Source organism: Chelonia mydas, chromosome 1, assembly GCF_015237465.2.
Source record: "Chelonia mydas isolate rCheMyd1 chromosome 1, rCheMyd1.pri.v2, whole genome shotgun sequence".
Taxonomy (NCBI): Eukaryota; Metazoa; Chordata; order Testudines; family Cheloniidae; genus Chelonia; species Chelonia mydas.
The window spans coordinates 237,303,175-237,316,481 of record NC_057849.1 but is presented as its reverse complement, the minus strand read 5'-3'; the positions used below and the strand labels follow the sequence as shown (position 1 = coordinate 237,316,481).

At 43.0% G+C, this 13,307-nt stretch overlaps 1 protein-coding gene and 1 long non-coding RNA gene across 7 annotated transcripts in view; one reads left to right on the top strand and one right to left on the bottom strand.

The window, feature by feature from the left end:
* The window catches only part of LOC114022129, a 53,123-nt gene extending 44,532 nt beyond the window's left edge, over positions 1-8,591 (bottom strand). The window contains exon 1 of one of the 3 annotated variants that reach the window (XR_006288610.1): positions 8,444-8,591. This is a non-coding gene — a long non-coding RNA (uncharacterized LOC114022129). The remainder of the gene's footprint in view (positions 1-8,443) is intronic. The other 2 variants (XR_006288607.1, XR_006288611.1) reach the window with 2 other exon arrangements.
* Positions 8,592-8,666: 75 nt separating this feature from the next.
* Positions 8,667-13,307, top strand: part of USP18 (ubiquitin specific peptidase 18) — a 28,465-nt gene continuing 23,824 nt past the window's right edge. For 2 of the 4 annotated variants that reach the window (XM_037877444.2, XM_043539872.1), the window contains exons 1-2: positions 8,679-8,812; positions 9,991-10,049. In XM_037877444.2, coding sequence (XP_037733372.2) covers positions 10,010-10,049 — 40 coding nt within the window. In that variant the 5' untranslated portion in view covers positions 8,679-8,812; positions 9,991-10,009. Of the gene's footprint in view, positions 8,813-9,990; positions 10,050-13,307 lie in introns of all 4 variants that reach the window. The other 2 variants (XM_043539880.1, XM_043539884.1) reach the window with 2 other exon arrangements.

The window sequence follows — 13,307 nt, the reverse complement described above, 5'->3', positions numbered from 1 at the left end:
CGTAGAGCTTGGCTGTAGACAATGGATTGGGTGGTGTGGGCAGGGTGAAAGCTGGAGGCATGTAGGTAGGAATAGCGGTCAGTAGGTTTCCGGTATAGGATGGTGTTTATGTGACCATCGCTTATTAGCACCATAGTGTCCAGGAAGTGGATCTCTTGTGTGGACTGGTCCAGGCTGAGGTTGATGATGGGATGGAAACTGTTGAAATCATGGTGGAATTCCTCAAGGGCTTCTTTTCCATGGGTCCAGATGATGAAGATGTCATCAATATAGCGCAAGTAGAGTAGGGGGCATTAGGGGACGAGAGCTGAGGAAGCATTGTTCTAAGTCAGCCATAAAAATGTTGGCATACTGTGGGGCCATGCGGGTACCATAGCAGTGCCACTGATTTAAAGGTATACATTGTCCCCAAATGTGAAATAGTTATGGGTGAGGACAAAGTCACAAAGTTCAGCCACCAGGTTAGCCGTGACATTATCAGGGATAGTGTTCCTGACGGCTTGTAGTCCATCTTTGTGTGGAATGTTGGTGTAGAGGGCTTCTACATCCATAGTGGCTAGGATGGTGTTTTCAGGAAGATCACCGATGGATTGTAGTTTCCTCAGGAAGTCAGTGGTGTCTCAAAGGTGCTGGGAGTGCTGGTAGCGTAGGGCCTGAGGAGGGAGTCTACATAGCCAGATAATCCTGCTGTCAGGGTGCCAATGCCTGAGATGATGGGGCGTCCAGGATTTCCAGGTTTATGGATCTTGGGTAGTAGATAGAATATCCCAGGTCGGGGTTCCAGGGGTGTGTCTGTGCAGATTTGATCTTGTGCTTTTTCAGGGAGTTTCTTGAGCAAATGGTGTAGTTTCTTTTGGTAACCCTCAGTGGGATCAGAGGGTAATGGCTTGTAGAAAATGGTGTTGGAGAGCTGCTGGAGATAGAGACTGCTTGAATAGAGACTGGGAGTGGTTGAGTCATTATAAAAAGTAACCTCCCCCCCCCCCCATGTTAGGAGGGCTACCCAACTACATACTCTACGTGCCGCCGAAAGAAGTGTGCAGCATAGATGGAGACATAGAGTGGTACCTTACTCCGCAAGAAGAACTAATGATTTTAACAGGACTACTAGTGGATTAAGATACTTTTCAATGTAAAGGTATCAGAATCTGTCCCTGAATGAGGCAAACCCTGACTGAACTAGTCCTAGAAGAGAAAGGAGGGGCAAGAGTTAAAACAAATAAAAATGTGCCAAATTACATAGTAAGCTAGTCACATAAGTTCTCATATTTATAAGTAGAAGTGGAGATAGGTCCAGAGGGGAGTAGTAGACAGCACAAGAAGGATTCTAGCATATTAGCATAGTGGAATATAGCTCCAGGCTATAGAGAATAGCTTGAAAAACAAAGGTACAACACCAAGTTTACCAATTTTGAGGCCTTGTCTACACTACCGGGGTAAGTCGACCTAAGTTATGCTACTCCAGGTACATGAATAACGTAGCTGGAGTTGACGTAACTTACGTTGACTTACTGTGGTGTCCACACCATGCTGCGTCAATGGGGAGATGCTCTCCTGTCGATTTGCCCTACTCCTCTTGTTCCGGTGGAGTACTGGAGTCAACTGGAGAGCGCTCTTCACCCGCTAAATCGACCCCCACTGCATCGATCACAGCAGCGTCGATCCCCAGTAAGTGTAGACATGGCCTGAGTAATTGCTGCACTTATAAGTCATTTCTAAAAAAGTGACAAAATAACATTTTACAGAAATAGAGAGAGAGAGAGAAAAAAAAAATCCCACAACAGACAAGCCATATAATAGAATATAGGAACTACCATTCCATATCAAACCAATAGTCCATCTAATCTAGGAGCCTGTTTCTGACTGGCCAGTAACAAGTGCTCGAGATCATTGAGCTGGGCTTCCCTGACTCAGCTATAGTTCCCTCAGCTGGGCTCCACTTCTGGCAAGGGCCTGGGGGGTTATCTCCCTGGGATCATGTATGCTACCTTCAATTTAGCTAGCTACCAATTAACCTTGTTCTACCTTTCTCAGATGATCCATTGGGTTGGGTGCAAGTACAACCCCTGGACTCTCCCGGACTCCTTAGTTGGGCTTTCTCTGTTGGGGTGTGTTTGGTTTCCCTCAGTATGAGCAGCCTGTGGGGTAGCTGTTCCTCTCAAGAAACTGAAAGGGCAGCTCCTGCAGCTGTTCTCCCTTCTCTCAGGCAGAACATCCCTATGGAAAAATCCTATAGAAGCTAATAGGAGACAGGAACCTTATAGCACTGGATCTAAACCACTGCTGGGTACAGAACTCCAGCACAGTTCTAGCCCTAATTTGGAGCCTCAGGAAGAGACAGGAGCTGTCACCTGTGGCTCAAAAGGCATGGCCTTCTGCTCACACCTGGAGGAGCCATTGCTGAAACCTGTGCCCATCTGCCGTTCCTCTGAAGCTCCAGGAAGTTCTCCATTACCACTGCTGCTGCTTCCACTGAAGGGACTTTGCAGCTAGGCAACTGCATCCCTGTTAACAGAATCCTGTAACGGGAGAAGAATTCTATACACCTCTGTCAGAGGGAATGCAGTTGCCTAGCAGCTGGCTCTCTTCAGTGGAGGCAGCAAAAGTGATGGTGGCAGTGGAGAACTCGTCAATCCCTTTCAAAACCCCATAAATACTTCCATCTTTCTTACGCCTTCACTTAAATACCTATATGAGGATTTACATATATACTAGCTTTTGAAAATTTAGGCCTGAATTACTTGGCCAATGTCACAGAGGAAATCTTTTCTAGGAATAAAATCTATGTCTCCTGTTTCGTAGGTATGTACTGTGCCTAATCCACTACTAGAGCATTTTTTCTTCTACCTATAGTACATAACAAAGAGATTTCCTAATATAGGAAAACAGCCTTGCCCATTATTCATGATTAACATATACATCAAGTATTTTTTTCTCCACATGTCTAATGTGAGCAATTTAAAAGATTATTTCCCACTGAAGTACAAAACAAGCAAAAAAAATAATCTGACTCCTCAACTGCATTTCCAGGCAGCTTGACACTCTCATTCAGCTGTTGCATCAACACATAGTGTTATGTAGCTGCTATGGCACTGTGACAGATTATACTCCTGTCTCCATACCTTACCCTACACACTATTGTAATAATCTTTGTACAAAGTATGCCTTGTGAGGTCTCATTTGAAAACTTATAATTTGTGGATCAGTATTGTCTTGGTAACATACATGTGGCAACACTGTATGTGAAGTTATAAGATTCTCCTATATGGTGTTATTAACACACGTTCCAAACCCCACCGACCTGTCCAAACAGAAGCTGGCAAATAAGTCTGTCCTAAACAAAGGAATATGTGTGCTGCTTAATTTGCGTTTAAGAAGTAAACAAAGTCATCAGGCAGGGAAGGAAACAAAGAAACAAAGAAACCATCCTTCCACATAGACTCTTTGTTTCGTAGTGCCCAGCAAGAAATGTTTTTCAAGAGAGGAACTGAAACTATAAAAAGGAGGGAAACACCCTGAGGCACCCCCTCCCTCCCTCCCTCACCCCGCCTATCACATTCACTGCACCTGAAGCACAAAGGAATAATTTGTTGGACTCCGGGAGAGGGATTCCTGACATAGAGGGTTTGGTCAGTAGGACTGCTGAAAACATGTAGTGAGAGACTTTGCTTGCATCTGATATAGTTTGTTAAGTATTCGTAAACATCTTATATTTATTTTTCTTGTAACCATTTCTGATTTTTGTGGCTCATTTCTTGTACTCACATAAAATCTCTCTTTGTAGTTAATAAACTTGTTTTATCTAATCCAGTGTGTTTCAATTGAAGTGTCTGAATAACTATTTGAGATAATAAAATGCATATTATTCCCTTCAAGAAATAACAGACTTAAATTATTTTGTACTGTCTAGGAGGGGGCTGGGAAGTACAGAACATACATTTCTGGGGGAAAATCAGGGACTGCGGTTGTGTTGAGGTTACCCTTCAGTATAACCAAGGCTGGTGAGAGCCAGAGTGTAACCCAAGTGCGACTGGCAGGCTGCAGTTACAGACAGACACTCAAAGTTTGACTTGCGTGCTGGAAGTCTGTTTCTGAGTAGCCCAGGGAGAAACTCCTTCAGCAAAGCATTGTAAGGCACCCAAAGTTGCAAGGTAGGTGTGACACAGCTGCTCATCAGTTTGGATTGTACCCTGGTATATCACAAGCACGTCCTGCCAGTTTCCAAGTGGGTTTCTATAGCTGAACTTGAACTAGATGGTGTGAATTAACCTTTGAGTTCTCACAAAAGACTACTTGATGGCTTGTCTGCTTCAAATGCTTTCTAAATTACCTAGGGTCATTTTAGTTGCTCTGGTTCTACACATTCTGTCCTCACTGACAGATTCAGAGACTGAGGTGAGCAGTGGAGGATAAAGAAAAATAAAGATGCATTTCCTTGTCTGGAGGTCTTCTTACCTCCACTAGAGTTAGCAGCTGCCTGAATCCTGTGGTCTATAATCTCACACCTAAGTAGATATTTTAATAATCATGACACTGGAAAGAGAATTGCCTTGAAATGGAAGGCATTTTCAATACAGATCTTCCAAAAAGATTCTAATCCTAAAACTTCCACAATTTCCATACTATTAGGACATCATCACTTAAACATTCTGGACTGCCTGTGAGTGCTATTAGGATACAGCCATAGCGATCTCTCATCCTCAAACATACTTATATGGATACTACATTGCAAAATGTATTGCTAAACTGTAACAACTAATGGGGAATGATTTCACTTTGTAAACGAGTGTAACCCCTTTGGGGTTTAGAGAGAATGGCCCCTTTAAATCTTTTTCTTGAGGGTGGGAGGGGGAGCAGTGAGAGAAAGGAGGAAAACTCCAGGGTGTGTGGCTCTGGAGCTCCAGAGAGAGAAGGGCTGCAGCCCGCAGGCCCTCACAAAGTGAAGCAGCAGAGAACCTGCCTGAAGACTGGGAGGGACGGAGCGGCCGATCGGGACATGCCAGGACGAGCACCGTGCCAGGGAGGAATTGCCCGAGAAGGACAGGCTGGAGCTCGACCCAGTATCACTGCTGCCCAGAGCTGCATGGGGCTGTGAGTACTGGGGCTTGTGACTCTGCATTGGGAATAAGGAGGGAGGCGGCTAGCTAGTTAAGTTGGGAGGTGGTCGCTCTGTGTGGCTTTGCAGAGAGCAGCAGAAGAGGGCCCCGGAGGGGTTTGATGGGGAAAGTTCACTGGTGCCGAAGACAACCACAAGCACCCAAAATTCACCACTGGACTGGAACTTTGCTCAGGACTCCTGCTCAGTATCTGCCCTTTCAGACTGGGCTACCATTGGGCCTGTGGGGCCTTGTGTTGAATGTAACCCTGTTTTACTGCTCCCCCTATATTTCCCCTTGTTTTTCTCCTCTCATCCCTCCATAAATAAATATTTCCCTTTCTTATATCCATTGTACTTTTCCGGTGCGTGTGTGTGTTCACTCTGGGGGCTTTGGAACAGGTGCATTCCTGTGCGCACTTTCTCTTGGCCAGAGCTGCTTGCAGAGCAGACTCCATCTTGGCTACGAGGGCGCTAAAGTTACATGGGCTATCACAATCCTTGCAAAAGTTTCTTTTCCAAAGGGCAGTAAAAGACAGTACGTCATAACACCTCATCTAATGAGTTCCTACTTCAAGATAGTACAGGACTGTTAATTCAGTACCTCCCAGCACTGAAACAGTAGCTCTAGGACTAGCCCACTGAGGTACTTATTAAAGGATTGAACTAGCTGGGGGCAGGGGGAAGGAAAGAGATCTTTTACAGAATTTAACCCCCCCACTCAATTTATGGGTCCTTTCAGACCTTGGTAGAAAACCTAAGCATTTCCCTAATGTGGAGGATAGGTCTGTGACATTCTATACCTTGGGAGAATGTCCTGTAACCCCCATATTCCTAATTTTCATATAATTGTGATCTTACATATAAAGCATGCCTTGTAAGGTAACAGGGGAAAGGTTATGATCTGCTGAAAGTCATTTCTCTATCCATATATGTGTATCATTAATGCATATGAAGTTATGAGACTTGTGTTGTATGGCTGTCATTAAAACATGCTGTAAACTGGGGAATCAGCCAGATATTAGCTCTGCAGAGGCAACAGCAAGGAAAGTAACCAACACCTGGATGGGGTATCAATCAACCTGTCAACGACCATTGTCCAGCAAGGGAGCTACAATGCAATGAATCATCTGCATGAGGCCACACCAGGGGAATTGATCAGCCTTGCCTGGAGACTCAGAGCTTGTCTACACTTATATTTTATAGCACTCTAACTTGCTGGCTCAGGGGTGTGAAAAATCACCCCATTGAGTGCAGCAAGTTTGAGTGCTTTAAAGTGCTAGTGCAGACAGGTTCTGAGCACTGGGAGTCGTGCTCCCAGCGCTCCGAGCTATTTCTCTCATGGAGGTGGATTACCAGGAGCACTGGGAGAGCTCTCTCTTAGCACTCACGCATGACCACACTCACACTCCAAAGCACTGCCATGGGAGCACTCCCGCGGCAGCACTTTGAAGTTTCTAGTGTAGACGTAGCCTCATCAATGCCCCCCAACATGCCTGGACTTGTGTTCCCCAAGCACATGGGACTGAGGTTATAAAACAGACACAGTGGCTATATGCAGGGCCTTTTCTCCTTCACCTCCCTACAGTGAAAGCAACAAAGACACTGAGAAGAAGACTGAAGACTCCAACAGAGGAGACTGGCCCAGATTTAAGGGACAAATCTGTATATTAAGGACTGCAATATCCAGTGGGTGAGAAAAACTGCTTAATCTAGATGTTGCCTAGTCTAATAGGGTTGAGAGTTTAGTCTGTGTGCTTATATTCTATTTATTTATTTTTTTTGGGGTAAAAAACTGACTTTTTGCCTATCATTTAATATCACTTAAAAATCTCTTTTTTTGTAGTCAGTAAATTTGTTTTACTGTTTATCTTTATAAATGAGTTTGTATGAGCAGATTTGCCACACACTTCAGATTTTGCAAAGGCTGGTGTATATCCACTTTCCATTGATGAAGTAGTGAACCAATTAATAAATCTGCATTGCTTGTCTTGAGCAGTGCAAGATGGTATATTCCCTGAGGTACAGTGCTGGGAATTGGGAGGATTTGGCTCTGGTGCCTCTCTGTGTGATTCATGAGTGGCTCTGGGAGCATTCATGCAATATAGCTGGGTGTGGGGCTCCACACGCAGCTGCGCTGAGTGATAACAGTGCCTGGAGGGGCTTGCTGCTTGTCACTAGCAAAGAACTATAAGACAGCCCATGCTGGAGAGAGATAATGGGGCCCAGTGGTCCCACAGTCCCAGGCTGCACCTTGGTGATCGCATCACAAGGTCCACCAATGGCTATTAGCCAAGATGGTCAGGGACGCAACCACATGCTCCGGGTGTCCCTAAATTCCAGCTGCAGAAGCTGGGAATGGACAATGGGATGGATCTTCAAAATTGCCCTGTTCTGTTCACTCCCTCTGAAGCATCTGTCCACGGTCATAAGACAGGATACTGGGCTAGATGGACCATTGGTCTGACCCCGTATGGCCGTTCTTATTGATTGAAATGTCTGCAGCAACTGCTTCTTTGACAGAATTTGTTGTTGGAAGACTTGCAGTCTTGTTAGAGCAAATCCAGTGAGGGGATGGATTAGCAGGCAGAGGGCAGATGAGGTAAGTCAAAGATCATCAATTTTTTCACTTGCCTGTGCAATGCATTACACGTCTGTCACTTCTCTCAGATAAAAAAATTAAACCAACCACCAAACAATGCTGATTGAGAAAGCGTGTCTCAAAAGCAGAAGACAGTTTAATGAATGCAGACAAACATCACTGGATGGAGACGTCCCAACCCCTCAAACTGTGGGTGGAGGAGAAGGTTGTGAAAGGATATCCTCAGAGGAGCAGAACTGCCGCACAGGAATCACGCCTTCTCTAGGAAACACCTTTTCCAATCTAAAATGTCAGGGAAATTTATCACAGACACCTTTGACAACACCCTCCTCCCAGTAATCCATCTTCCTGGAGCACGCCACTTTTCAACCCCTAACCTTCTTGGAGCAGCCATCTTTAAAAAAAAAAATAAAAAATAAAATAAAATAAAAAAAAAGAGCTGGCGCGACAGAAGGATTCCCCGTTCCCCCACAAATGGCAGGCATCCTGTCCCCTTCCCATACCACTGCCTGAGAGTCTGCAGTGTGAGACAGCCCTAGTGGTCCCAGAGTACGGGCGAGGTTCTGTCTCACCCACCTGGTCTCGCAATTGCCTTGGAGTCTTGTTTTTTTACTCTAACCGCATCTCATAGCGGAGGGATTTTCAGTCCCCCGTGACTCTATGCGAGTGCCTCAGCGTAGTTTAGAGGTTCCCTTTTCTGTATCCCCCCCTTTTGGGCTCCCGACTCCTTTCCGTCACCCCCGTACCTGCGCTGGGACTCTCCCCCGACGCAAGGGAGTGCCGTGTGGAACCGTGTTAGCAGCTAGCCTCGGAGCCGACTCGCTGCACCCTGCTAGCTTATGGGTCCTGGCTGAAAAGGGAGGAGCACCCTCCTCCTGCCCATATAAGACCGTGGCAGCTGTTGAGTTTCACTTTCCATGCTCCTCACCGCAGACCAGCGGGAAATGAAAACTGAACTGAGGGCGGTGCGCAACGCCGCCCCCTGAGGCGGCCGCGGAGAACATCTCCCAGGCAGAGCCGGGGGAGCCGCGTTGAGGTCGGAGCTCTGTCGAGCTCGGGGGGCTGAAGAGACGCCGAAAGCAGCCCAGGGGGGCTCTTTTCTCCCCACAGCTGCGGTAAGTACCTCCCTTTTCACTCATCCTTCATATAATCGATGTTGCTGCATGACAGTACTTTTGTTTCTAGCGGCACTTTCTGGAGAAAAAGCATGGCTCACACGGAGGGTGACCAGATGTCCCGATTTTATAGGGACAGGCCAGATTTAGGGGGCTTTTTCTTATATAGGCACCTATTACCTCCCACCCCCTGTCCCGATTTTTTACACTGGCTATCTGGTCACCCTACTCACACGGGGTGAAGCCTTCATCTCTAGGTGGTCAGCTCACGTCTAGTCCAGGTCAATAGAAATGGGCATAACTTGGTGGCAGTCTCAGAATAAAGACCAAGCACTTAAAGGATATGGAAACCTAGTTACCATCTCATCGCTGTAAGTGTTCTCTCCGAGTCAGGGCTTAGGCACCCTGGCAAGGGAGCCGGCAAAGTTTGTACTGCGGGTGGCTGTGTGGATGTTAGGAGCAACAACTACGGATGTTAGGAGCAGCAATCCTGCAGGTTCCATCTCCCCTAAAGTAACTTTATTTAAAAAATAAACTTCAAATACAAACTACCAAACTGATATGTTAAAGCTTTTCAGGGGACACAGAATTAAGATCTATGAGCTATATTTGTGTTTTTACTACAGCACTGGGGTGAATTACTTTGTACTGAGCAGAAAAGTTCTCTTTCAAATTCCCAGATCGTTCTGTGACCATTATAAAAGTAGAATTTTCAGCAGGCTCTTAATGAAGTTTCACTTGAGCCACAAACATTTTTGCCCTAGCAAACCGGGGTTCCCACTGAACCCAGAAAAGAATCTTTGTGGGGAATAGAGATGGGTCAAGGATACTAGGAAAGACCTTGAAAAAGTCTGTCATAGGTGCTGGAATTAGGGATGCTGCAGTTTGGTTAAATGGCTCCCAGCACCCCCCACTATACAAATTGTTTCAGCGCACTTGTCGTTCTTCAACGAATCAGATTAGGAGATGTCTCTTATGAAATTAAGAGAATAGCCTATTAAATGCAACCCCCCACAAAACTATATGCAACATTATGGGTTCACTTTCTTTTGAACTAGAGAAAGAAATTTGTAAATCATACAGAAGAACAATAAAACATTCTATATAGTGCAGCATAAACATTAAGTAAACAAACCTCACACGATTCAGTGAAGTTGATAATGTTCTCTCTTTTACAGATGAGACACAGAAAAGTTAATGACTTGTCCAGGATCACAGCCAATAAGCGACAACTGTGGTTAGAACTTTTGTATTCCGAACTCCTAGACCTGAGTTCAGTTCTTAAATCCTGCTGCTTCTCTCACTGGAGAATGGCAAATATATTTTTTCCCCTCAAACGCATGGTTATGTTTTGGTGTTGACAGAATTGTCATTTTCATTTAATAGGTTTTAAGGTCTATGTAAAAATTAAGATGGATCTGAGAAATCTTGTGCCCTTTATCCATTCATGATTTAGAAAGAAAATAAGTAGCTCACGTTTCAGTGTTGTGACTATCACTTCTTTAAAAAGTTTCTAATTTGACTCAGTTAGGCACAGTTAGCCTGAAAAACAGCACATTTTGAAAGGAGACATTTAGCAACATTTGTATTAACCATTTCTCCACCTCTTATAAACCAGAACCAGGATTTCCTGTATTTAGGAAGGTAAAAGGTACTATAGAAATTCTGAGATTTCCTTGTATGAACATTGAAGACAAAATGTGAATATCAGATCATTGGGTATTTAGATGAATATGATTCTCAGGGCTAGGGTGACCAGTTGTCCTGTTTTTAAAGGGACAGTCCCATTTTTTTTTTTTTTTTTTTTTTAAAAGGGATAGTCCCACCCCCTGTCCCGTTTTCTCACAGTTGCTGTCTGGTCACCCTGCTCAGGGCAAATGTAAATTTAACTCACATTTAGTGCAATGTGTGTGAAATATTAACGAGGCATATGTGACTATTAAATTTCCCCTTAAAAATGTAGGCAGATTTATTCAGATGGATATTGCTAACACATTGTGTACATGAATATGCATACTATATGAACATTATCAATTGCTAAAAGCCTGGTCAAAATGATCCCTTTGAACTTCAGTTTGAACAGCTATTGAAGCCAGTAAAATATATTGTGATTTGGAAATGAAACTCTACACTGATTCATAGATTCCAAGGCTTGAAGGGACCATTGTGATCATCTAGTCTGATGCCCTGTACAACATAGGCCATAGAATTTGCCCCAAATAATTCCTAGATGATATCTCCTAGAAAAACATCTAATCTTGATTTAAAAATGGTTACTGATGAAGAATCCATTACAACCCTTGGTAAATTGTTTCAGTGGTTAATTACTCTCACTATTAAAAGTATATGCTTTATTTCCAGCATGAATTTGTCTGGCTTCAGTTTCTAGCCATTGGATTGTGTTCTGCTAATCTCCGATAGATTGAAGAGCCCATTATTTGTTCTCCATGTAGGCTATAATCAAGTCATCCCTTAACCGTCTCTTTGTTAAGCTAATAGATTCAAGGAGCTGAATCTATTCACTATAAAACATGTTTTCTAATCCTCTCGTGGCTCTTCTCTGAACCCTCTCCGACTCCAATTTATAAACTTCCTTCTTGAACTGTGGTCACCAGAACTGGATATAGTACTCAAATAACAGAACGCAAAACAAAGCCCCCCCCCCCGCATTTGAAAGTATCTTCTTTTCTTCTGGTCAGGTGCCAACAAGGTTAATTGAACTGATTAACCCCTTACAGGTAAGGGAGGGATTTTAAGCTGTATGTTTATGACTAAGGCGAAAACCCCCCAAGGCCTCTGCCAATCTGCCCTGGAGGAAAATTCCTTCCCGACCCCAAATATGGCGATCAGCTAAACCCTGAGCATGTGGGCAAGACTCACTAGCTAGACACCCAGGAAAGAATTCTCTGTAGTAACTCAGATCCCACCCCATCTAACATCCCATCACAGGCCATTGGGCATATCTACTGCTAATAGTTGAAGATCAATTAATTGCCAAAATTAGGCTATTTCATCATATCATCCCTTTCATAAACTTATCAAGCTTAGTCTTGAAGCCAGATATGTCTTTTGCCCCCACTGCTTCCCTTGGAAGGCTGTTCCAGAGCTTCACTCCTCTGATGGTTAGAAAAATGAAGGTGAAGATGACTGAGTTAGCTGCGAAAGCCAGTATTTTAAGTTTCTCATGTTGACTTGCCTGACGTAGGTGATTTAATTTTTTTTTTTAATTTTCATTTAACTATTTTAGTTAAAAAAACAAAAACAAACCTGATTTTAAAAAACTTGAATGTTTAACTAAGTTCAAAAATTCATATGCTTGTTTTGTTAAAATATTATATGTTTGCTGTTGAAGAAAAAAGAATCCAGAATGCATGACATTGTTATTTTAGTTAAATAAAACAATTTAAAATGTTTGTCTGGTGATGTTCTCCTCCTAATACAGCATGGCATGAAAATCCTCCAAATAGTAATGATTAGCCTGCTGAATTGGAGATAGTTCACCTCCCAATGACTTCATAAATATTTGCTTCAATTACCTTTGGTAAATGAAATCACCAAACATGCATTCATTTTCTGATATAGCTGTAAAACTAATCTGAAAAATTTTCAGAATAAATCACTTTAAAAATGTATAGCGTGTACCTTCTAAAAATGAAACCTACATCTGAGTTGTAAAGAATATGTATTAAGGTTATAACAACCAACAAGAATGCACTTTTATGTAGAAATCCATGATTAAGTAAAGTCTTCTTGACTAATGATTTAAATCAATTTGATTTAAATCAAATCCACCCTGATTAGCCATATTAAAATCCATATCGTTTGCTTGTGCTAAGTTTACCAAGCAATCCAGATTGCTCCAGTGACATGTCCTCTTCATTATTTACCAATTTCCCCAATTTGTGTGTCATCTGCAAACTTTATCAGCGATTTTATTTTTTCTTTCAGGTCATTAATAAAAAATGTTAAATCGCATAAGGCCAAGAACCAATCCCTGGGGATGCCACTAGAAATACACCCACTCAATGAGGATTCCCTGTTTACAGTTACACTGAGGCTCATCAGTTAGCCAGCTTTTTATCCATGTAATGTGTAAATATTAATTTGATATCTTTCTAGTTTTTAAATCAAATATAATTCAGTACCAAGTAAAATGCCTTGCAGAAGTCTAAGTATGTTATATCAACACTATTGCCTTTATCAACCAAACTTGTAATCTCATCAAAAAAAATATACCAAGTTAGTTTGACAGGATCTATTGCCTGTGAATGCATGTTGATTGGCATTCATTATATTACTTACCTTTAATTCTTTACTGAAGAAGTTCTGTATCAGCAGCTCCATTATCTTTTCCTGGATTGATATCAGTGTGACAGGCCTATAATTACATGAGTCATCTTGTTAACCCTTTTTAAATATTGACACAATATTACCTTTCTTCCAGTCTTCTGGAATTTCCCTTGTGTTCCAAGATTGTGAGGAGTGTTTTGAGCCT